Below are 25,593 nucleotides of genomic sequence, written 5' to 3'. Positions count from 1 at the left end.
CTTTTCTCTTTACTTAGTACCCCCACTTCTAGGAGTAGGTCCTACAGAAGAATAAGCATGAATGTTAAAAATAAAGGTGCATGAGGAGGTGTTTTAATAAACTGTAATATTGCTTTATCTGGTTCTGTAATTGTTCAAACAAAATCAAGTGACATTTTGACAGGTGCTGCAGAGGGGATTCACACCGCTCATGGTGACATAAGTAATAAAGTCTTTTGTATCTATCTCAGAAGTCTATGTCTCCTGTCAATATCAATAAAATAGTAAAAGGCCAACTTATCAGAATAAAATTGGCACTTCATAACTCTTGGCAAAAATAATGCATTTCACCATTTCCTCCCAATATGTTCTTTAATAAATCATGTTTTTATTAACTCTAATTAGCATTTTTCACTTTCAAAGCATGCTTTGAAGATAGAATATTTTAAAATGCAAAGTTTATTGACCTCTTTACAGTTGAAATTAAAAGACAGTATTAAATTTACTGTGAGTTTATTAAAAACTTGATGTGCATAGATAAGCACTTGAGCTAGTGAAGCAGGTAGTAATGACTTATTAGTATTCAAAAACTCTGGGGTAATATAGGGTTATAAATTAATCTGTCTCTTCTCTCTCCTTCCGCAGTCATTCAGGATATAGTAGATGATTCCAAGACTATTTTGTGACTTAAAATGAGAGATTTATTTGTTCCTGTATGGCATTGTTCTCCCCAGTGAATTGTTCAATTTTCTTTCTTTATTTGTTCCAGAATCTCTTTTAAAACTCTATTCTAAATACATTTGCCTTTGCATTATTTAAGATAAAAAATAAGTATTCAATTTATTGAAGCATCTATCAATTCTATGTAAGCCTGTTGACAAAAATTGCTTTTTAAAATTTGATGTTTATTCATAAGAGAATAACTATATGAGAGTCACAAATTTTGAGATAAAAATACTTTATTCCCTGTGATATACACTTCTTCTTGATACTGTTTTATTTTTAAGAACTACTGTAAATATCTTATCCAAATCTTAAAAAACCATATTATTAACTAGTAAAATTAAGAAAACAAGGCTATGAAATCAAATTAATACCCACACATTCACATGTTTGCTATTTGCCAGATTTGTCAGATTCTAATAAGGAAGTTAAGGCACAGAAAGGTGAAGCAACTTGCCCAAAGATCACACAATTAGAAAATGGGGAAAGTCTGATTGTAGGGTTCATCTACTTCACTGTTTTGCTTCTTAAATTTCATCTTATTCTCACCCAATAAAAATATAAATCCAATCTTTTTCTATAATTCCTTCACCTCTCTTAAAATTGTCATATTATTAATAGATTGACTACAATCTACTCTCTCAAATACCTGTGCATTTTCCTGATATATACTTGAACATAAACTTACGCAGAGTATATTCATGCAAGTCTTTAATTCAGATATCAGAAAAGTCCAAAAGTTCCAAGTTCCCTAACAAATCTCCTTTAAAAAATAAAATATTTAAAGGGGCTGGGGTTATGGCTCAGTGGTAGAACACTCGCCTTGCACGTGCAAGACCCTGGGTTTGGTTTTCAGCACAACATAAAAATAAATAAATTAAAAATAAAGTTAAAAAATTATTTAGAAATGTTTTTTTGAGAGCTGGGGATGTGGCTCAGAGGTAGAGTGCTCACCTAACATGGATGAGGCACTGGGTTCGATCCTCAGCACCACATAAAAATAAAGATATTATGTTCACCTATAACTTTAAAAACATATAAAAATATTTTAAAAAACAATTTCCCTTTGTCCTGCAATTTCCTTATTATTTTTTTTCCACTAAACTATGAGATAAGTGAGAGGTGATAACTGAAATTTTTTATTGAGGTAAAATACACATAAGAGAAAACTTTACCATCTTACCATTTTTTAGTGCACCGCTCAGTGATATGAAATGCATTCATAATACCGTCTATTACCACAGCATCCGTCTCCATAACACTTTTTGTTCTGCAGAAGTGGAATTGAATACACACTGAACAATGAATGACTCCTCATTTTGCACTACCTCTGGCTTTTGGCAACCACAGTTCTACTCTCTGTCTCTATGAATTGTACTACCTTATATCTTGTAGAAATAAAGTCATATGATGTTTACCTTTTTGTGACCAGCATATTCCATTTGGCATAATGTCCTAAACTTTCATATGTATTGTAACACATCAGAGTTTCCTTCCTTTTTAAGCCAGGATAATATTTCATTGTATATCTGTACTGCATTTGCTTATGTATTCATCTGCTGGTAAACACTTGAATTGCTTTTACATTTGAGCTTTTGTGAATAATGCTGCTATTAATAAAGGCAGACAAATATCTTTTTCAATTATTTAGGCATATACCCAGAAGTAGAATTGCTGGATCATGTGAGGACTCCGTTTTAAATTTTTTTTAATACATTTATTTTATTTATTTATATGTGGTGCTGAGGATTGAACCCAGGGCCTCACAAGTGCTAAGCGAGCGCTCTACCACTGAGCCACAACCCCAGCCCTGTTTTAAATTTTTTGAGAAACCATCAGAGGACTCTTTTTCTGTCAGAGGGGCTTCAAATTTAGACTGCGAACTGCTTGGAAAGTCTCAGTGGAGCCAAATTTACCCAGTAGTTTTTACAAACCACTCATGTAACTACATCAGATGGCCTAACTAGTTAAATCAAGTGCAAACTATTGATCCATTATTTTGATTATATATGAAAATGTTGAGTAGTTTCTATTGATTATATTTAAATTTGCGAATCATTTTTTCTGTTTTGCCTAATCTGCTGTTAATCCCATACAATGTATTTTTTACAAAGGAATTTTTTCATCTCTGTAAGTTTGTTTTGGGTTTTTAAAAGGAACTCCCATGTTCCTATTCACATTCAAATTTCTTTCAGCTTTCTTGAACATAAGGAACCCAGTTATAATAGCTATTTTAATGTCCTTATTTGTTAATTATATCATTTGTACCATTTTCACTCAGTTTCAAATTGACTCATTTTTCTTGTTGGTATGAGTCATATCTTCTGTATTTTGCTTGCCTGGTGATTTTGGACTCATTGTCAGATCACAGTTTCATATTTTATCTTGTTTTAAGCTACCTATACCTTATCTCTATTCCCTCAGAATTCCCTGGAAGTATCATTGTTGTACCCTTCTGTACATTTTTCTGTTGTTTGGTATTGTCTTCTTGTCTCCCTGGCTGGTATTCCATAGCTATATCAAGCCAAACTGAGCTCATGCTACCACCATGCTTAGTTTATTATTGCATCATTACATTTATCACACTATTATAATTCTGAGGGTGCCTATCTATTTCTCCAGTAGGCTCTGCAATAAAGACTGTCTCTACAGCCTCATTTCTGTCATTCTTGGGTTTCATAATGCATTGAATGAGTTTATGAATAAAATGAATATTTGAACATAAATTATTTTAGCCAATAATTTAGCACAGAGAAGTTTGAAATTGAACATTAGATCTGTTATATAGTACTTTACTTTATTGAATACGATTTTATTAACTGTCTAAAGGATATATATTTTTTCATTTCTTTTAATTTTTCAGTTTTTCACCAAGTTATTTTATACTTTCAGGAAATCTGGCCAAAAATAACCCTTCCAAGCATCTTCTACTTCAGGAAGTGGCCTGATTGAATCCTCTCTGATTACTTCATTTAAGATTCTTATACACAAAGTAGAGAAATTAGATATTCCTGTCACAGTAGGTTGTGGTTTTGATAGATCATAAAAATCAGAGGTAAAAAGCAGAATTTCATTTTATAACTGAATATATATATTTTTTTGTTGTAATAAAGTCCCTACTTTTTAGCAGCAGAAAATTAATTCTCATCTTCCAGGTACTTAGTCTAATCCAAAGCTTCTTCTCTCATATTTAAGCATTATTGTCTGTCAGTTGGTTTTACAAATGTCAGATGGAATTTCTCTTTCCTTGGCTTTCTCTGAGTGGCTTACAAGACAGGACGAATATATACAGAACTAGTTAGAGTGGGGACAGGGCATGGAGGATGCAGGTACTTTCTACTCTCTGAGTAGCTTCCACTGTCTATGCAATTTATGTTCTTAATTTGGGCAATATGTGATGCTAGTGAGATTTGCTAGCTTCCGGAAAATATACTGGTTGTCTGTGAATCTTTCTGAAAATAGATGACTCTACAAAGCTTCAGGTCCAAGTTAGCCCAGACACTAAGGAGCCCCTCCCTTTGCTGAGTGAACTTGTCTGTGGCTATCATTTGACTTCTTCTGTCCACAGCTTACTCTGGATCTAAGAGTTCTGTGTTGGTATCAGTGTCATGCCTTCCTTACATCAAAGCACTCTTAACCTTCAGTGAGAAGTCCTTGTGGGGATGAACCCAGGAGAGGATAGGAGTTGGGTAGGAATGGAAGAAGAACAACCTGCTTTGCTCACATGCTTTCTCAGAGTCCCCATAAACTTGTTTCTCATATTTCTCCCTCTCCAGCCTCCATGTATATACAGTACAGTTTCCACGAAAACGCATACCTTTGCAAACATTAGAGGTTTTTGTTCTTACTGCTTATCAGAGCTGTATTGGTATGTGTGGACTGGAGAAGTTGCTTCTCTAATAAGCCTAAGAGTGTAGTTGGAGCCCAAGTCATGACTCCCAAGCAGATGCTGATCCAAGGCTTTTAGTTTGTACTGAGGAAGTTGCAAAAAAAGAAAACAGAAAATTTTGTTGATGACTCTTGTTAGCTGCCAAACATCAGCAATTCCATGTCATTTTGTCTCATGAGTGGACACTCTGCTCAGTCAGGGCCTGACAGACTATCTATATTTGACTCACCTACCTCAACATGGAGCCATCCAAGAAGTTATAAGGCATTTGGCCCCAATTTCCCTTAATACTTGCTACAATAGTCTCATTCAAAAATCCTCGGAGGTGACCAAAATGATTGTTTAATTGAGTCATCCCAAGGTCTTCCAAATTGTGAGGCCTTTTTATAAAATTTAAATTTTTCCAGAGTGGGGAGTCATCTGTTTTATATCGTTTTTGGCTTCTTTTTCACTTCAAGCTAGCAGTTGGATTTGTTTCCTGAAAGATTGATTTCAAGTTATCAAACATTTTTATATTTGGTCCCTCTAGTTCCAAGACATTTAAAGGGAGGATTCTATTAAAACACGTGTGTTTTAATATGAAGTCAAATAACAAAAACTCCTTCTTATTTATTTTACCTTGAGGCTATAACTTGAATTTGGCTTTGAATTGTTTTTCAGTATTTTTCTGTTAGGTAGGGATCTGCATGCAACAGATGTTTAGTCTATGTTCATTGACTCAACCTAGTGGCTCTGTTTAAATTACATATGAAAAGGAAAATGACAATTCAATTGACATATGTGAATGAGGAAATTTAATTTTTCATAATCACCTTTTCTAAGAAGTCAACTTTTGCTGATTATATAAAAAATGAGTACCTATTCTGGTTCATTGCACATTGTCAATAAACTTTACTAATGGCATTAATAAGCTGAAAAAATTTATAGTTTGATACAGTGTAGTATTAGAAACATTTTGCATTACATGAGTTGGCATATAGGTTTTTGATAAATCATGTTCTATTCATTGGGTTTGTATCCCTATGAGTGATTTGAATCAGGTGTAAAAGGTGACCTTCTCAGCATGAAAGTGAAGTTATGTATTTCAGTTGTACTTAAACTAGATATAAAGGAAGAGAATGAAAGTGGAGTTATTAGAGCGCTAAAGCAGCATTGGTGGCCTGTGACAGGTCAGTGACTACACACGAAAGCCCTGTGAGGAGATGTTTGCTGATGCTGTTTGGGCTTTGTTGAGCTTTACTTGAATGGTTCCTGTCTGACTTGTATGGATTACTGATCAGAGTCAGAGAGTTCTCTGTTTGGTGCCAGCATCCAGTGTGAAAATGTCACCTGGTACTTTAATCAGTAATATATATTTCCATCAACCTCTTCAGATTGTAAATTTTTTTAAAAAAATGTAGATTTGTCTTACTATTATGTTCACAGAATGTGCTAGGTACCTATTGAATTAATTAGTGAATGAATAAATAATTGTAAATTCTCTGCCCCAAATCCAAATGAAATGGCTCACATGCAAGTGCATATGTCCATACAGTTATTTTAAAATACTCATCAGAGAGGGAGCATAAAAGCCTTGGCAACTCCAGAGCAGGGAAAGATCTTTCCTCTCTCTGTATGTTAAAATAAATATTCTGTTAGTATTTTAAATATTTGTTTAACTGCACTAAAATGAAAGAGAGACTGAAAGTTATGTTTGTTTTTGCTAACAACATTTTGCCTACATGGAGAGAAGTAGAAAAATAGCAGTCCAGATGTGTATACTGATTTCAAATTACTCTGGACCTTACATGTTGGGCTGAGCATTTAAGTAATGGCAAACTATTCAGATTTTAAAATGTAATATATATATTTTTTAAATGATGAAAATGAGGTTATTGCATGTGAGCATTAGAGAGATTTATATTGCAAGAATATGTATTGTATTAATGGAGAAGTTTGAAAATAAGTAAGTTGAAGATGATGTACTGAAATTTTAAAAGGCCTGTAAATGTTGGACTGAGGTACTTGCTTTGTATTGCCAGTGAGGAAAGTCAAGGTAAAAGAGAAAGTATTGAAATGAGTAAAGGTCAGTAAAAATGCATTTGGTTTCTGGGGATTTTTTGATAATAGTTTTGACATTCTTTTGGAGATAAAGTGTTTTGTATTAACCACAATGAACTAATCTTATTTGAATTGCTTTGAATTCTACAGCTGTCAAAAAGGCATTTAATGCTTTAGCAAAAATAATTGAGAAAAGCTAAAGAGGAAGCCTGTCTTCTATGTAGTTTTAGGATAAATTGTCAAAAGACAAAGACAATGGGTACATATTTTTTATTTGTTTATAAAGAATAAAGCTTTTAGCCTTAAAGCCTAACAAATAAAATCATTAAAAAGTTAATAATACTCTCCAAAGCATATAAGGACTTTTAAAATATCAAAATGATAATAATAATGACATGGAAAGAAAACATGTATATAGGGAAATTAAGAGTCTGGATAAAATTATTCTATGAAAGCTTCTGTCCCTGGAACAGAAACTGATGGCATACTGATTTTATAAAGATGCTCTTTTTGTTGGTTTGGAGTTGACAGAAGTGAAGTTGAGAGAGCTGAACGGCTCCAAATGGGACTATACTTTCTAAAGCAGCTTTGACTAAAAGACCTGACCAGAACAATTTTAGAAGAGGAAAAGTTTATTTGGGGGCTCATTGTTTCAGAAGTCTTAGTCCATAGACAGCTGGCTACATTGCTGGGGGCTTAAGAGGAGGCAGAACATCATGGCAGAAGTGTGTGACAGAAAGAGTCCCACATGATGATCAGGAAGCAGAGAGAGACTACTCACCAGATACAAAATATAGACCCTAAAGGCATGCCCACAGTGACCCACCTCCTCTAGCCATACCTTACCGGCTTTCAGTTACCACTCAGTTAATCCCTATCAGGGGATTAATTCACTGACTGGGTTGAGGCTCTCATAACCCCATCATTTCACCTCTAAGCCTTCTTGCACTGTCTCACACATGAGCTTTTGGGAGACACCTCATATCCAAACCATAACAATTGGCATTTTTATTGCTTTCCTTTTATGAACAAAGCACTGAAGGAGATGCTGAAGATTGAAGAAAACAAACCGAAACTTCAGTCTCCTCAAGGCCTAAAATTTAGTTGGAAAAGTCAGGCACTTTGAGAGTGAACAAGCTCATAAATTAGGAATTAGGAAGTGGCATGGTGCAGACAATCAATATTGATAAAGAATAAGGGTGTGGAAGCAAAGAATGGGGAGACCTGTGTCAGAATGGTATTAAATCTTAATCTGAAGATCAGTGAGTGAGTTTGTGCCGGCCTCATACAGAGATGGAGGGAAAGCATTCTAGACCTGGGTCCTGCAGAGACATAGGCCTAAAGTGCAAAAGAGAGTCCAATATGTTCAAGGAACAGACACAAGTAGGGAAAGCAGCAGAGGTTAGACACTCAGGGCCTCAGAGGCAATGGCAAGGGCTTTGGATTTACTTTAGTGGTATTAAGATGTGTTTTGTCAGGTTTTTCATTGCTGTGACTAAATGATCTGACAAGAACAATGTAGAGGAGGAAGAGTTTATTTTGGCTCATTGTTTCAGATGTTCAGTCCACGCTTGACTGACTCCATAGCTCTGGATTTGAGGTGAGGCAGAACATCATAGTGGAAGGAAAACATTTTAGAACACGACAGCCAGGAAAGAGAGAGAGACCTCTGCTCACCAGCGACAAAATTGTAAACCCTGAAGACACACCTCCAGTGACCTACTTCTTCCAGTCACTTCCCACCTGCCTGCAGTTATCACCTAGTTAATTTATATCAGTGGATTGATCCACTTATTAGGTCATACTTCTCATAATCTAATCATTTCATTTCTGAAAATTCCTGCATCACATTACATATGAGCTTTTGGGAGACAACTTACATTTAAACTGTAAGAGGATGCTATTAAGTTTTTAAATAATTGTGCAACAATTCACATTTTACATTGACATTTTAGAAGGATGACTCTTAGATTAGAACTATGAATAAACTGGAAGGAAGGAGGTAAATTAGACATGCTGGAATATTTTATATGGGATAATGGAAAGTAGATAGGTTCAAGGTATATTTGGAGGCAGAAGGAACAAAATGCAGTTGGTAACCTGGAGGGGCAAAGTGAGAAAGAAGAAATCCGAGATGACACTGAAATTTCTTGGATTAGTAAATGAGTCGGTAGAGTTATCGTTTATAGGGGACGCTAGAGATAGTGGAACAACAAGAGTTCAGTTTGAGAGGCTGTAAGACATCCAAGCAAAAGTGTCAGTGAGAAGTTGGCTGTAGTATAAGAGAGGCAGGGCAATTTGTGTACTTTTGGGACTCATCAGCATATGAAATGGTATTAAAAGTGAAAAAGAGTAGAAGAGGTCTCAGACACTTATGGAAAGTTGGCATACTTATAACTTCAAATTTACTACTGAAAAATGTATATATATGGCTCATATACATTCATATATTTTTATTAATAAAATTTTGTGGTGTGTGCTATGTACCTTTGTGCATTTCTTATTGATTTTATTCCTATTGATTTTCACTAGATATTTTTATCATAAAATGAAATATTTTTCATTCTATTTTCAGTTATTATTTATAGATTACAGAGCTGCATAAGTTTTTACTTTTTTAGATATTTCAGTTTTAAACCCCCAACCCACAATTAAGACAAGTGTGTGCTTATTTCCACTTCTTGGGCTTTGGATGCTGATAGTCCATATCACATTTAAACAAACAAACAAACAAACAAAAAACATTCTCGTCTCTTCTAATAGTCGTAGTATTCGTTTCTGTTTGTGACTTTACTGCACTAACGTCCTTAATATCCTTAGTAGAGGATATTTTTGTTTTATATGCAACTGAAATACCTTTTTCAGTGTGAAGTGGGATGTTGTTCTAAGATACACACCTACATGTGTGTATGTGTAAGAGCACGTGTGTCCATTTCTCAAAAAGCCATATTTGGTCATGTGAGCTGTTTTATATTTTGTTTAGTTAGTTTGCTAGTATTCTGATTTCAACTTTTTACATCTCCATTGGTGTAGTATCTATATTTAGCTTTTGCCTGTTACCCATTTTTGCCAGGTTTTTATATGAGTATTCTGATAGTTTCATTAAAAAAATAACTCTACCGACTCATTTACTAATCCAAGATTATGGATTAGTAATTAGCCTTTTATGTGATCGAAAATGAATTGCATGGCAAGGAAATAAACCAGCTTGAGTATTTAATAAATATCACATGACAAAAACCCCAAGCAAAAACTTTTGGGGGAGTTAGTTGTCCCTTCAGTTTTAATTTTTTTAATGTTATTTTTCTTGTACCTCCTCAAAAGTAGCACATCACATTCTAGCCTAATATTGACTGCTCTTTTCTTTTGTTTAACCTCTCAATAGGCTGATATAGCTTATTTTTATTTATTGTTTGACATAGCGTTTTCTTATTCTGCATTTAAGCTTTTAAAAGCATGTTATGCATCACATTTTACTTCCATCCTTCCTTTCTCTTTTAGGGTAATGTCTTGCTTTATTTTGTTGTCTTTGAGTATTTGTAAGGTCTTTGTTCTATTTCTATTAGTAATTACCTTTATATAAAATATAGATGTGGTACCCTGGTCTATGCCACCAAGATGAAGGGTTTTCATCTCTTTTGCTTATCTGTTGTTATATTTAAAGAACCCAGAAGTATGCCTGAAATATACCAGATACTTACTGAATATTGATGAAATAAATGGAGCTGTGTATAACCAGGCATTTAGCGTACATTATCTTTTCTTGTCCTTTTCTAATCAACTTCATTAACTCTATCTGAAATTACAAAAGCAGGTTTTTTTTTAAAAAGCAGCAATTGTATTCACATATACTTCATATTTTTATAATGTTTTTGTTTGCTATTATGTATTCTATTTCATAAATATTTTTGCAATAATTATTTACAGGCAACTAATTTTTTGACTTATTAAACTTTATAGTTATCATTCAATATTTGTTCTAAAATGTTTTTTACACTTTCAGTTCTGGAAATTATGTAGAATATCTTCAAGTAAATTATTCTGGAGTATTTTCAGGAATTCAACACAAATGACATATGTTCTGGGTATGTAGATATCTGAGATGTTTCCCTGGTGCTCTCACACATTAAGTGCAATATGTTGGGTGAAGCACTTTTGAGCATAAAATTTTCTTATCATATCTTCGGCTTTAGCTATTTTGGATCAGTTATTTGAAACTTCCTGGATACGTTACTGAATTAATATTAGATCTTTCTTTTTCTGTAAGTTGTATTTCCTTCTAAATTAATTTTTCCTAGAGTAAGATAAGCCCTTTTATGATCTGTACACCTGTTCTTACTGAGGAAAATTTTCTTCAATTACATCTTTGATTTTTATCCTTGACATTTATTCACTTTTATTCCTGAGTGTTGTGGATTTTATTATGATTGTTTCCTTCCAATTTGATTTTGAGGTCTCACTGTCAACAGTGGCAATAAACCAAAATTGTCACTCTCTGGGTGAGCCCCAATGGGGTGTTTGTTTTAGCTGTGTGTGTCGGGGAAACAGTCCCTTGTTCCATAATATAGTTTATTTTATATATATATATATATATATATTTATATATTTGTTTTTCCCTTGCTTATTTATAAATGTAGAGAATTTGTCTTCTGTTTGCAAACTGAAAGGTAGATAGAATTCCATGCATTGCTTGGGTGCTGGTTGCTTTCCCAATGGCAGGTTAATTGTCACAGCTTATGGTATAATTTGAAGTAAACGGATTTTTTTTTTTGGTTTGGTTTTTTCTCTTTTTTTGGCTATTTCTCCTTCTTTAACTATTTTGTTCTTTACCCAGGAAACAGCATCTGAAAAGGAGCCTACAAGCTTGCAGCTCTTTATTGGGAATACATTAATTAAAACAAAAACAAACAAACAAAAAAACCTATCTCAAACAGCATTCACTAATTCTAATTAATTTATATTTTTCTCAGGTAAGCATGATAATTATTTATCCATTTTCTACATTTAAATACAGAAAATAAAACTCATACAAAATTTATTTGAACAATAGCCTATTTGTTAATTCGTATAATAAGAAGGAGAAATGGCTTCAACTTATTATTTTAGCGGATAGAAGATGTTATAAAGACCAGATATATTTCATATTCTATCTCTTCCGTATGCTGATTATTTTCCTCATTGTTAGAAGATGACTATAGGAGTACCAGCCTTCATATCCTCACCTAGCTTTATGTGCAGGTAGAAAATAACCTAATCCTCAACTATGTCATCAGCAAGCTCATCTTCCTGAGGAGCTACCCAGAAGAAATGTCTTCATTTCTTGTTGGGAAGCACCATGTTACATGTTCTCTTCCAAATCAATTACTTTTGTTAAGAGAATGAATTTCCATAATTAGCTTAGGTCAGTTGTTCTTAACTCTGTTTGCACATAAATCACCTGGTAACTTACAAAAACAAAAGCAAAACATCCCCTTTACACTAGCAAACCAATTAAATCAGCATATTTGAGAATGGTGTATGGTTGTCTGTATTTGAAAAATTCCCAGTTATTGGCAAATGTGGAGACTCATTGGCTTAGATTTGTCAAAGTTCAAATTCTTAGCTCTGCGGTTAAGGAGAGGCTTATCATTCTCTGGGGTGGCTGGCCCTTTGGTACTGGATCAAATTTAGGATCTCATGATTAGGAGAAGGTGAACTGAGGGAAAGTAATTCTTTTGTTCTGTGCAATGGCTGCCATTTTATGTATTGAGAATGAAAGTGTCTTTGTGGCCTTAGAGTGGAAAGAGCTGATGAGTATGCAGATGTGTGTTATCACTGTAGCTGTCTTGGAAGAGACTTCCCTTGTGCTTGGGGAAACAGTTCTATTTTCTTCAACATACAGATAGTTTGTGGAGTCAGAATACAAAGTTGTGGTGAATCTAAGCTTTGTCCTTCATACTTTAGCACAGGTTTGCTGCTCTGTTTCAGTTGGTTGAGCCAAGGTAATTAAAAATATGATTCTCAACCTATTTTTATCACAGCCATAGGAGCAGGATTTTGGCATACAAAATTCTTTTAAGTTTCTAATAGCATTTTAAACATTTTATTTTTGCATTTAAAAATTTTTCCTTTTAGATATACATGACAGTAGAGTGTAGTTTGACACATTGTATGTACATGGTGTATAATTTATTCTTATTAGGATCTCATTCTTGTGATTGTGCATAACGTGGAGTTCTACTGGTGGTGTGTTCATATGTGAATGTATGAAAGTTATGTCTGATTCATTCTTTCCATCTTTATTCAGCTATTGCCCATCATTACTCACTAGACTAAATTGCCTTGAGACAATGGATCTGTATTCATCATTGCATGCCCATTGTCAAATATGCATATGGAATAAGGCATGGGCTCAGCAAATATTTGGTGAATAAGTGAACACATCTGTCTTTGGTCAGACTACTCTAGGTATAGGCCATGCTCATGTTGAGATTTCCCAACCTAGAATCCAGGGATTTCTGAATTCTTTTCATTTCTATAGTCTTTCTTGATTTAGCAACCTAAATGATTCTTTTAATCCTTAAGTGAGGTATTTTACTTCTTCTGCCCAAAACCTCCCACTGCTTTCCTATCCAATGCAAAAAGCCAGTGAACTCTGAATCACTTTTAAGGTTTTGTGATCTGGAATTGTGACTGTTTGGGGGGTTTTACCTCTTACTTTTCCATATTTATTCCCATCAAAACAAACTGCCAGTCTTGCAATTCCTGAACATGCAAATTCCATTCCTGCCCCAGGGTGTGTACTTGTTCCCTTTGTACAGAACACATTCCCCATAAATGGCCACATCGTTCACTCCTCACCTACCTTTGCTCAAAGGTTGTCTTACCAAAGACACCTCTCTGGCCAGCCTATTTAAAGCATACATTTAAAGCCCAGTTATTCCCTCTTTCCTTCCTGGTCTTGTTTTCTTCTAGGTTTTTATTGTCATTATAATCTTCAGTACTACATATTTGCTTTTTTTTAAGCCCTGTCAGATGTTGTCCCTCATAAGAGAACAAGCTTTTCCAGGGAATTTCATCATTTATAATTTACAGCTGGACCTTGGTTGTAAAGAACAGTGCTTGGAATAGAGTTGATTCTCAATTAAGAATTGATGAATGAACAAAGGATATGCTTTAACTATAAACTGGGTATAACATCTGCCCAACAACTTTCCTCTTTGTACTGGTGACAATACATACAAAATAATTAGCAAAGTGCCCAGTGCATAGTAGTTGTTCAGCAAAGCAAAATTTTTGTTATTTTTTAAATAATGTTTATAATGTTTGGGTAAAAATTGCAAAAATAAGTCTATTTTATTTAATGCCCTACACTGTGGAGAAATTACCTGTGATGTACAAGCTCCATTTGATAGAGTGTAAAGATAGAGATCCTTTTTCATGCTTAGGCAGTTGAAGTTCTTGCATACACAATATTTCAACTCCTAGACAGTTTTCAAATCTCTCAAGTACCAAGAGGAAATTATTTCAACCACAAAATAATTAATTCATTTGCAGATTCCTTTTTTTTTTCAAGAATGGTATTGAATACTAGGTACTACATCTCTCTTTCTTCAGTTTATATTCTTTCCCAATAATCTGAACATATCTGGAAAAGATGGATCAAAAATTCAGACCATTGAGGAATCCAAAGATCCAAATCACCATCTTTATCTGAATTATTTCTATCACTCATGTCTCCATGTCATCAGAACGTACATCTATTTCTGTTTCTGTAATATTGAGATATGCATCACAGACTTTTATTATTAGGAAGTATCTTAAGCCCATGAAACACAGAAAAATATCACGAATATCAGTAGGGCTTATTGTAACCTTTATGAAACGTTTTGCCATATTTGATTCAAATCATTTTCCTAATAAATATGACAATGTTGAGTACTTTTGTTTTTCTAGAGTCTATTCTTTCTTATTTTTTCCATCAGCGATAATCCTGACTTTTCTTGTTTCTCATAATTGTGAGTTCATTTTTTTAAAAGTTTTACAACTATTATAAATCACATACATGCCTTAATTCAGTTTCAGATTTACATTTGAATAAAACTGAAGAAACAAAACACAGTATCTCATTTAGAACTCACAGTCTACCTTCTCTTGGAAAATCAGAGATTCCAGATCTGCATTTCTGAATCTTGTGGCCAGCCGACACTGACAGATGACCTTCTTTTCAAGTTGAGTTTCAGGTAATGACTGCTAACTTACTTCAGGCCTGTTTCATCTTTATTTCTTAATAGGTGTGCATCTTGCTTTTTGAACTTTAGCTCATTTAAAATAGTTTCTTCCAGGCCTATCTTCTGTTTTATTTGCCTCTTATTCTGTTCCGTACTTACGCTTTGTCAATTATTCTTTGGTTGAAGAAGGACACAGAATTTGTAATTTCCCCATGCTTGTAACCACCGGTGACCAGTTTACCTAATTTCAAGCAGGGTCTAATTTTCTTTGAACTGAACTGAACATAGCAAGTATGTCCTCATTTGCCCCCATTTCTTTCTGTTAGCTTTTTTTTTTTATGAGCTTGACATTATTTGGAAAAAGTTCATATTCCCTTCTTCTTAGCCTTGGCTCTTATAAGTTTTCTTTGAAGTTGTTAAAGTAAACCTACAGGGATTACGATTTCAAGTCATCTATGCTTTGTTGACCTGATGTGTATTTTATTCTATCTTTGTCATCAAAAGAAATTCTTAAAGTAGGAATGGGCAATGAAACAAGAGAAAGACTGACGTTATATCTCAGAGCCTGTGGGAAGAAAATCAGATTCAATAACAAAGCATTCATTTTATAAATTTTAATTATTAATCTTATTTTAAGAATTGTTGATGACCACCAGGGAAATTATGATACTTTTAATAATTTATGATAGTGCTAGATAATACCACACTATTTATTGAATAATACAAGGACAAACAAAGGGAAAATTGGGAAAAACATTTGCATATGTAATTTCTTGACACACACTGTCTATAATAGACTCTCCCTGGAGCACCAGATTATTCTCAACAAATTTTCCTACTTGGTAGCAAACCAAATAATCATTGTGCTGATTTCATCCCATATGGAACCACATTCAGTTTCTGAATCCAATCATGGGAAGTCACAAATTCTCCTATTCCTATTATGACCAGCAAAGGGGGTGAGCAGGGTTTAACCTTATGGTTTTCACATCTCCTTAAAAGGGAAATACATTCCTTATCTGGGTCTTAAGTTCTATAGTAAAAATTTATAAAAGACATTAAATAAGAATATGTAGCATATTTTCTTTAATAACAGGCCTTGCACCTCTTTTTAATTTCTTCAGAACTTTGGTTTTGATAGCCTTCATCCAATGAAATTATATCATATTTTCATTAGTTTATATTTGAAAGACAGAGAAAGAGGATAAATTACCTTGAAGAAATTATACAGAGAACTAAGGAAATACATATCAAGGTGATTTTCTAATCTCCTCAGTTTCTTTGAAAAAAGAACTTCCTCTCCCCCAGTGATTTTGGTGACACATATTGTCTCCCTGCTCTTTAATATAGATTGTGCAGTAATTTAGATACAGAAATTTAATCTGGCAGAGCACAAATGCTTCCAGATAAGGTTGATTTGCTTTCTATCCTGAAATAGCTTCTTAAAATTCTGTATCTAGAGGAAAAATATACCTTCTTGAAATGAGAATGAGAGTGTGACCTCTGTCAAGGTCTGAGGGCCATCTGGATTTCTTTGACATGGCAAACTAATGTGTTTCAGAATACAGATCACTTCATGAAGAGTGTGGTCATATAGAACATCTAATACACACTTCAATAAAGATGCATACTTTCATTATTGGGCTAATTTTGTGTCCTTGCAATGTCTGAAAAAAAAGTTCACACTGAAGATTAAAACTAAGTACACCCCAAAGGAAAGACACACACCAACTTTGTTTTAAAAGAAACAGTATTTATTAAGAAATTATATGCTGGATTCTACAGTCTGTGAAGATGGTTTATTCCATTTCCACAGCACAAGACAATAGCTAAGAGTATTTGGAAAACACTTGCAATGCTTGGGAATGAAGAATTCCTAGGAACAGGAGATGAAGTGAAGTGATGTATGAACTAATTGAGATTTTTGGATCCAAAGACAAGACAATCTTTTCTTTGTCAATCCAGTTCTCACCTGTGTGAACATTTAAACCTGTCCACGGAATCTCATGCCTAGACTGAAATATTAGGTAATAACTGGATCATTTCAGTTCAGTAGAGCGAAGCATGCTCAATTTAGTCACAGGTCAAACCAGCAGTTAACTGTTGTTTCACATGTGAAATAACTGCATTCTTTATTAATAAAAATGGTGCTTATAGAGGGCAGAAATATAACTTTTTCAAGTATTTTATCCTTATGATCTGAAGTACTTTAAACTATAAATTAAAAATAAATTATAAAAACTAGCATACAATGTATCTTTTCTTACATGATGCTATTGTAAATAAGCTTTAAATGTAGAATTGCCATACCACCTGACTCTATATATGGTCAACAATGAGACATGCTAATCATAAAAATAGCTTTTACAAATATACATTTGTATACAGTGTCTCTCTTACCATTCATAAATGTCCTTCACAGTTTAAGACTTAAAAAAAAACATAATTAGCAAGAGGGAAACACATTTACAATTTAAACCATAAAAACCTGACAATTATACAGCTTAGAACATAGAAGAAATGGAATTTCTAAAATTGAACAATACTGTCCATCTTATTTATTTGGGTTTTTATACAAATCGAATCAAAGATGCTGCAATCCAGTAGGAAACCTTCTTTCACATTTCTGGGGGTTGTCACAGTTTCTCTTTTCTGTTTTTGTGTCATCATATATTATTTCAGATCACTTTATCTGTAGAAACTGAGAAAAGAAAAAAAGTATTTTAAAACACAGGGATTTGTGTTTCATTGTTATTAGCATGAGAAGATGTAAGTTAGATTTTAGGGCTTAATCAAGAGAGGGATAAAGAAATAGTTAGATCCTTAGGATGAATATTTTTTCTATTTTGTTTAGTTGTAGATGGCCACAATAACTTTATTTTATTAATTTTCAATGTGGTCCTTAGAATCAAACCCAGTGCCTGGCACAATGCTGAACCACAACCCCAGCCTTAGGGTGATTTTTAATTTGACATCAGAATGCATTTTGATTCATTGTACATAAATGTAGCACAATTTTTCATTTCTATGGTTGTACACAATGTAGAGTCACACCATTATGTGCAGTTGTACATGAACGTAGGGTAATGATGTTCATCTGATTCCACCATAGGATGAGTATTTTTGGTGACAGATTCTTAGATTGATTGTTCAAGGCAATCTTAAATTTATTTATTTTTTATAGCAATAAATACTTTTTCAATCCATCCAATTTGTTGCCTGAGATTAGCAATTATTTTTCAGCTTGAGCTCTTATGTAAGAGCAGAACCTCTTGAAGTTCCAGGCTCAAGAAAGGATTTGATTTGCCCATGAATCTTTGCTGTCCTTAATAAGAGTGACTGTAGCATACTTTCCCCAACAGGGTGCATTTAAGCATTTTTGTACCTGGGATCTACAGGTCTCTGATCTGAGTTACACAATCTGACTTGCAAAAGAAGAAGGCCAGAAACAGAAAAGACTGTGGAAGATAAATTTCATGGTGCAACTGTGAGTCAAAAACATCATATAAAACCTCAAATCTAATTGGTTGAAGAACTGAATTGAGAAATTGAAGATGAAAATGATAAAAAATTCAATTAATGCGAAAAGGCAATTACTTAGAATCTTACCAAGTTTCAGGTCTTTATACTTTGATAGAAAATATGATTGCACCTATTGTCATCCCATCAATTTCAAAGGTCTTTTCAGTTAAATGGAAAAGTTTATGTATGTCTTAAGAGTCAAATACATGCAAATCAAGGCAACTATTTGAAAGGGAGTTGCTGATCTACTGTGAGTAGACAGAAATTTTGGAAGCCCATTAAAAGATTCTGAAAAAGACTGAGCTTTGCTATTGAGTGATGAGAATTGCTGTGAATGTCTGTAGGTTAAGTTCTCAGGTCTGGCCAAGATTTCTGGTGGAAAAGAGCTCAGTGAACCTCGATGGTAATCTCTCCTTCCTACACACTCATCTTTCACATTCATCAATACGACCATCTCAATAATTTCAGTTAACTGGAATGTTGTCCTCAGTGAGTACACACCTTTTCATTCTAGAAGGGTTCAAATTAAATATAAAATGCTTATGACAATAGAAATCCTAGTACCAGTATTTTTTGTTAAGGAGAAAACCTGTGCCCATTTGGTAACTTGAGTGCTTATGTTATTTAAGAGAATTTAGCTTGAGTAATATTCTTGTGATTTTAGTTTAGAACATACACTGAAAAATTAATCTAGAATAGGATTTCAGTTTTATGACTTGAAATCTTACTATGCTTCTGCATTATATTGGAATAAGAAAACTTTTGGCCATAATAATGATACATTTGATTTATTAGATTTTAAGAAAATTTTCACTCTCAGACTATTTATTAAACCACACAAATAAAGTACTTTTCAAGAAGATATCAGATGTATTGAATTTAAAAATGCCATTTATAATGTTTGAATGCATTTAATTAACTAATCTGGGCTAGTCATTATTCAAAGGACTCTCAGAAGTTGTTTGTATAACTTGCTGTATTTATAAATATAATCCTAATAATAAATGCCTAACAATTTGATTTTAAAACCTTAATAAATCACACTTAACTTAAAATTGACAAGATACCTTTCCTTCAGAGTCTTTTTCCTACAATTAAAAAAAACATTAAATGAATTATATTTCAAAACTTCTAGGAGTAAGAAACAAATATATTTTGATATTTTGATTCTCTTTCTCTGTTTCTCTCCCTCACTCCTTTTTCCCTTTTATTTCCTTTCTCTCTCCTTACCCAGTATATACTATCTAGTGATTATACATAGATGCATTTTAAAAAATGAAAACATCACTCACACATGTTCTTCATGTAATTCTAGGCTGCGTTTATACACATGGGGAAAGTCCATTAGTCTTTAAAGCACAAAGTTTTGGTACAAAATAGGCATGCTGCTCTTTTGTGTGGTACAAAGGAAATTTCATACATAACCTGTAGGCACATACCAAAAATGATCAATTATCAATGTAAAAATGAAAAAGAAATAAAATTAAATTAACCTCTAGGCTAATGCTGCTATGTGAAACTGAGGCATAGCAGTTTTTGAGTTTTTGATTGATAACCCCTGTGTGTAGGAAGGAACCAAGATTATTTATATGATTGTAATTGCACTCTTTCCTCCAAAGTCTCCATTGATCACTTTCTTATTATGAGTGGAAAATGCTAAAAGTGGTGCCATAGCTGTGTTGACTAATCTTTGTGTTTCTGCAGGTCTTGGCAGGTAACATTAATTTAGTGGGTTTTTACATCATCCTGTGCATCTCAAAAGAGGCATTGGGAGTTAAGCAACTGTTTGATTAAGAGGAACAAAAAACAGCCTACAGATTTTTTGTGCATCTTCCATCATCCTTAGTACATTTCCCCCTTATTTTGCTCCTTAACTGTAAAGGATTATATAAAAATAATTATTGTGGGAAGAAGAAAGGTAGGTTTGAAAGTAATTGAAGTCTTACTTCTTGCCATAAAGCTTCTGCCTGTCATTTATAAAACAAAAAGCTTCATTAACTTTGCATTGTGAAGTAGGTATTATTAACCATATGGATGCAAGTCAAGCATATAATTTTCCTTCTTGAAAAACAGTAGTAAAATATATTCATGGAGCTTTTATACAATATGCAGCCTGAGAAAAGACTTCTAAAGGCCGGGGAGAAAGAAGACAAACTATGACATTCTTGCTGCCTTTTTCTCAAGGGAGACAACCACTTAAGGAGATTTGTTTAGTATAATGTAAAACTAATTGTGCTCTCTTGAAGAGCAGGTAATTTATCTGCTGGCTGTATGGGAGAGTGGATGCTTTTAAAACAAATTCTCCTGATGATGAATGCTTTTTCAACTTTCAATTTCTCTCATTTCTGAAAAACAACAAAGAGAGCCACTGAGATGGGACTGGATTCTATTGAATCAAGCAATTTACTTCTATTTGATGAAGATAAAAAAAGATAATATTAATCTACAGGGAAAGCACATTTAATTTTAAACTTCAAGCATTGATGTGTTTGAAATAAAATAGGTACAGCAATATGCAGAATAAATACACCTTATTTACAGCTGTATCCCCCCCAAATCATACTTTTAAATAAGTCTCGTGACTTAAGTATTAGGAATGCTTATCCTTTTCCTAATTGAGGTTTATAATTAATAAACATTTAGAGAAATCTGGATAGACTATATTTTTAGGTAATATCTATAAAAGCAAAAAATTATGTGGGTGATATGGGACACATGAAGTTTTAGAGAAAATGTCTTATGAACAGGAATTATTTATATTTATTGTCATCATTGATCATATTTCTTGAGTATTTGCTCAGACATTCACTTTTTATGAATGATGTGAATGTGTTTGGCTTTAACTAATTCCTCATTACAAATGAAATGAAATGAATTGTATTAATTCAGATAGCTAAATAGCCCAACAGATTCTCAGCATCTACTGCTTATTATAAATTAAAACTTGCCTTCTGTTAATAAGCTTTTGGGGACAAAATAACATTTTGCTTTTAGACTAAAAGAATCACACATCACAAAAACTATAAATGAAGGTAACTACTCTGAAGAGTCTCTATTTCCTTAATTGATGACCATTTAACATATAGGAGGTGGGACAGGGAACACAGGAGAGAACGAAAATCTATGGTAATTGTGGAAATAAGATTCTGATTGTCTTCTGAGACTTTAGCTTTAAAATCAAGGTTTAAATGATGAAGGCAGAGACTGTGCAATGTCACTAAAGAGAAGCAGAAGGTTTCTAGGTATTTGAGAGTTGACTAGAATATAACCAAAACTTGGTCAAATCAGCCAATGAAAGAATGTGTGGATATAAAAATGATGTATAGCAGTTAAGAGAATCTAGGTGGGCAACCACTTGTGCCCATCTGAGAATTATTCACAGGAGATATGTCCAAGCTCTGGAAGTGAACCTGCCCTGTGACAATGGGAATATTCCTACTATATTCATGGTCATACCAGCAATCTCAGAACATTCAACTGTCAGCACAACCACCTCTCTGCTCTGCATCAACGCTCCTCAAGAAAAACTTATAATTTCTAGCCTGTTGGAAGAGAATGCTCAGGCCAGAGCACACAAGACTGGTTCAGTTATAGTTACCACTGTAAATCAATAAACAGATCTTCTGAATGTGCATGCTGATCTATTACAGGTAGGATAATTTGCATTTACCTCAAGCTACTGATAAGTTCTACACATCTGTAAGACTAGCCTTAGATTTTGGATTTTGGAAGAAGCTTTCAAAACCCTGAAAACCTGCTTACTTGCTACCCAATCTCTCCTGGCTTTACCAATATTTGCCATATGCATTTCAAGATCTTTAATACAGAAAATATTTACAAAGCTACAGGTCAGGGTGGGCAGGATTTCATTGAATCTGAACAATAAAGAATCAGAAATTATTTAACTTTCTTCTTTTATAGATAAAGATACTAAGACCCATACAGGTTGAGATACAAGCCCAGGAGGTTGGTGGAAACCCTGGCTGAACCCAGAATCCTGATATGAATCATTTGACTTTACATTCTTGGTTGTCAAACTTTAGGGATCCTCTAGAATGACCAAGTGGGCTTATTAAACTTGGTGTTAGTTTTCTGATTATCTAAGTCTGGAGTGAGGTCCATGATTGCATATGTAATAGGTTTTGTAGTGATGCTGATTTGGGCATCTCAACAGTTTTGTGTGTGTGTATGTGTGTGTGTGTGTGTGTGTATCTGGGGATTGACCCACGGGAACTCTACCCCTTATCTACATCCCCAACCCCTTTCACATTTTTATTTTGAGATAGGATGTCACTAAGTTGTTCAGGCTGGCCTTGAATTTGCGATCCTCCTGCCTTGGACTTCTGAGCTGTTAGGATTACAGCTTTTTGAGAACTACTATTCTTTATCATTGAGGGGCAGTAGGGGGCCTCTTGCACTCCCATACATCTTGCTGAATATGCTAATGTCACAATAGTAGTTTTTTCTTGAAGGCTACTTTTCAGGTTTATTTATTTAACTGGTAACCCTGAGAATTGAGAGAGCTCATTTCCAGGAAAAAAGCACCTTATTCTGATATTTACCTTATCTCCCTCTAGATTAAGAACAGGCTTATTTACTACTTGCTAGAGAATTAGATTTGATAAACATAGATTCTCTCTCCTGAGTACCTTGTACTGAGAATGCAGGTCTACCTGGTCTCCATCTCAGACTTGGGTCTTAACTTAGGTGCAACTGTCCTGATACTCTATTGCTTCCACCATAAGTAGCAAAGTCTTGTCTTAAGAATCTCCTGTCTTCCATTAGCATTCCTGTCACTAGAGGTAGTGAATTTATTAACTTTCATAGTTACTTTTTGAGACTCCATTTGCTTGCAGGAAAGCAAAATCCTCTGGTTGCTTTAGTTCTAAACTGGTTTAATGTTATGGTTTGGATGTGAGGTGTCCCCCAAAAGCTCATGTGTGAAAAAATTTAAGAAGGTTCAGAGAAGAAATGATTGGGTTACAAGACCCTTAACCCAATCAATGAATCAATCACCTGATGGGATAAATTGAGTGGTAACTGAAGGCTGGGGTGTGGCTGAAGGAGGTGGGGCATTGAGGGTGTGGCTTTGGGTTATATATTTGTGTCTGATAAGAGAAGTCTCTCTCTCTCTCTCTCTCTCTCTCTCTCTCTGCTTCATAATCATCATGTGAGCCGCTTTACTCTGCCACATTCTTCTGTCATGTTGTTCTGGTTCACCAAGGACTTATATGGACTGAGACTTCTGAAACTGTGAGCCCTCAAATAAACTTTTCCTCCTCTAAAGTTGTTCTCGTTGGGTCTTTTAGTCACAGCAGCTAAAAAGCTGATTAAAACAGAAATTAGTTCCAACAGTGGGGTTATTGCTATGACTAACTTGACCATATGGTTCAGAAGCTTTTTGAGCTTTTTGCAATTGGTGGGAGAAATTTTGAGATGTTTAGCAGTACAAGCTGGATATGCTTTATATTGTCGTAAATAGAGCTTAATGGCTGATTCTGGTGAGAGCTCAGAAGACACAAAAACCAACAGGACTATGGACAGTGATGAAAGGCGAGAGGGTTCAGAGAAGGTCTCTATTGGAATTTGGACTACAGGCCATTCCTGTAATATTCTGGCTGAAAAGTTGTCTGCATTATGCCTGTGTCCTGAGACTTTCTGTGAGGCTGATTTTAAAAGCAATGGATTGCTAAATTTGGAAGAAGAAATGTCTAGAGCACTAGCACAGGATTCAGGAAGTGGCATGGGTATTGCTGGTAGCTTTTAGCCAAGTTTATTGTGATATTCAGAAGTGGAAAACAGAGCAGGAAGATTTGAAAAACTTGGACTTGAACGGCAGGAGTAAAACTGGGCCTAAGGAAGTTGCAGTTGTTAAAGACATTACTGCCACTAAAGAAATCCTGAAGACTTTGCCTAGAAGCAATAAGAAAGATGGCTTTGAGGGCATCTTAGGAGCTGGCAAGACCACACCCATCTCAGGTTCAAGCAAGTAAAAGTGAAAATTCTTTTGAAAAGAGACCAGTGGGGAATCCTCTCGCACAAGGGGGCTTAGGAAGTTTTTCAATGTTCTCAGCCATCCAGACACTCAGAGGCTGCTGCAGCCCAGGGTCCTTGGAGGCTGGGCTACTGCTCCATGTGACAGCAGAACTTGGCATCAACCACATGGTGCTGGTTCTGCAGGAATGCAGGATGCTGAAGTTAGGGTTCATGGAGGTTTCCACCAAGATTTCAAAGGAAATCCTGGGAGGCCAGGCAAAGTGCAGCAGGGTTGGAGTTCCTGAGGACAGCCCCTGAAAGGGCAAAGTATGGAGATATAAGGAGGAAGCTGAAGCTGCAGTGGAGACCCCTGAGATTAAGAAATGCCAGTAATGTGGGACAAGGTCTTAGGAAAGCTATAGGAATTGAGCAGAGACAAACAAAGAGAAAGGTCACTTGGGATGCAACCAATAAGGCCACAAGGGTGGAGCTATATAAGCCCTATGGAGAGGACATCATGCCATGTGCTCCAGATGCCAGACACAGAACTACAGGACCTGTTTGCCCAGCTGGATTTTAGTTTTACTTTGTCCTATCCCTTCTTTCTATGCCCCTAATTTTGTAAATGGAAATGGTTACACATTGGATACTTGTAAATTGCTTTTTATTTCACAGGAGCTCATGATGTGAGATTGCCTTGATTCTCAGAAAAGACTTGAACTTTGAACAATCTTGGAAATTTTGAGACTATGGAGACTCTTGGAAAAAGACTACACAGCAAGACAGAGTGAAAGTGTAAAACTACATAAGACACTTGACTTTGTATATTTCTACTGGTGAACTTTAGAGAATGTGATTCCTGCTAATCAGGGTTGAAGAAATACAAACAGGCAGCATAAAAAAGAATGCATTGCAATAACTGCTTAATTTTTCCCCACTGGTTTACATATAATGAAGAAATATACAATAAGGATTTTATAAGTACAAACTTCATTGTGTAACTTAAAAACTTTTTTGAAATGTTTTCAATTAAACAAAGTTAAACTTTTAAACTTTTGATCACACAAAGTTAATACTGTTACTATGTTCCAATATCGTACATCCAAATATGATTTCACGTTTAAGGAATTAATTTTAATTATAGTTTGATACTAATTTAGAATGATTTAATTAACATTTTAATTTTTTTAGAGACAGAGAGAGAGAATTTTTTTTTTTTTTTTTTTTTTTTTTTTTTTTTTTTTTTTTTTTTTT

General features: G+C 34.4%; 1 protein-coding gene across 16 annotated transcripts in view; it reads right to left on the bottom strand.

Annotated features, from left to right (window-relative positions):
* Positions 1–16,573: 16,573 nt before the first annotated feature.
* The window catches only part of Ralyl (RALY RNA binding protein like), a 650,608-nt gene continuing 641,588 nt past the window's right edge, over positions 16,574–25,593 (bottom strand). For all 16 annotated transcript variants that reach the window (XM_048782745.1, XM_048782744.1, XM_048782747.1 and 13 more), the window contains one exon: positions 16,574–17,542. In XM_048782745.1, coding sequence (XP_048638702.1) covers positions 17,525–17,542 — 18 coding nt within the window. In that variant the 3' untranslated portion in view covers positions 16,574–17,524. The remainder of the gene's footprint in view (positions 17,543–25,593) is intronic.

The sequence above is a fragment of the Marmota marmota genome, unplaced genomic scaffold (genome assembly GCF_001458135.2).
Source record: "Marmota marmota marmota unplaced genomic scaffold, marMar, whole genome shotgun sequence".
Lineage (NCBI taxonomy): Eukaryota > Metazoa > Chordata > Mammalia > Rodentia > Sciuridae > Marmota > Marmota marmota.
Note: the sequence above shows the minus strand (reverse complement) of the source record. Positions and strands in the feature narration are given on the sequence as shown.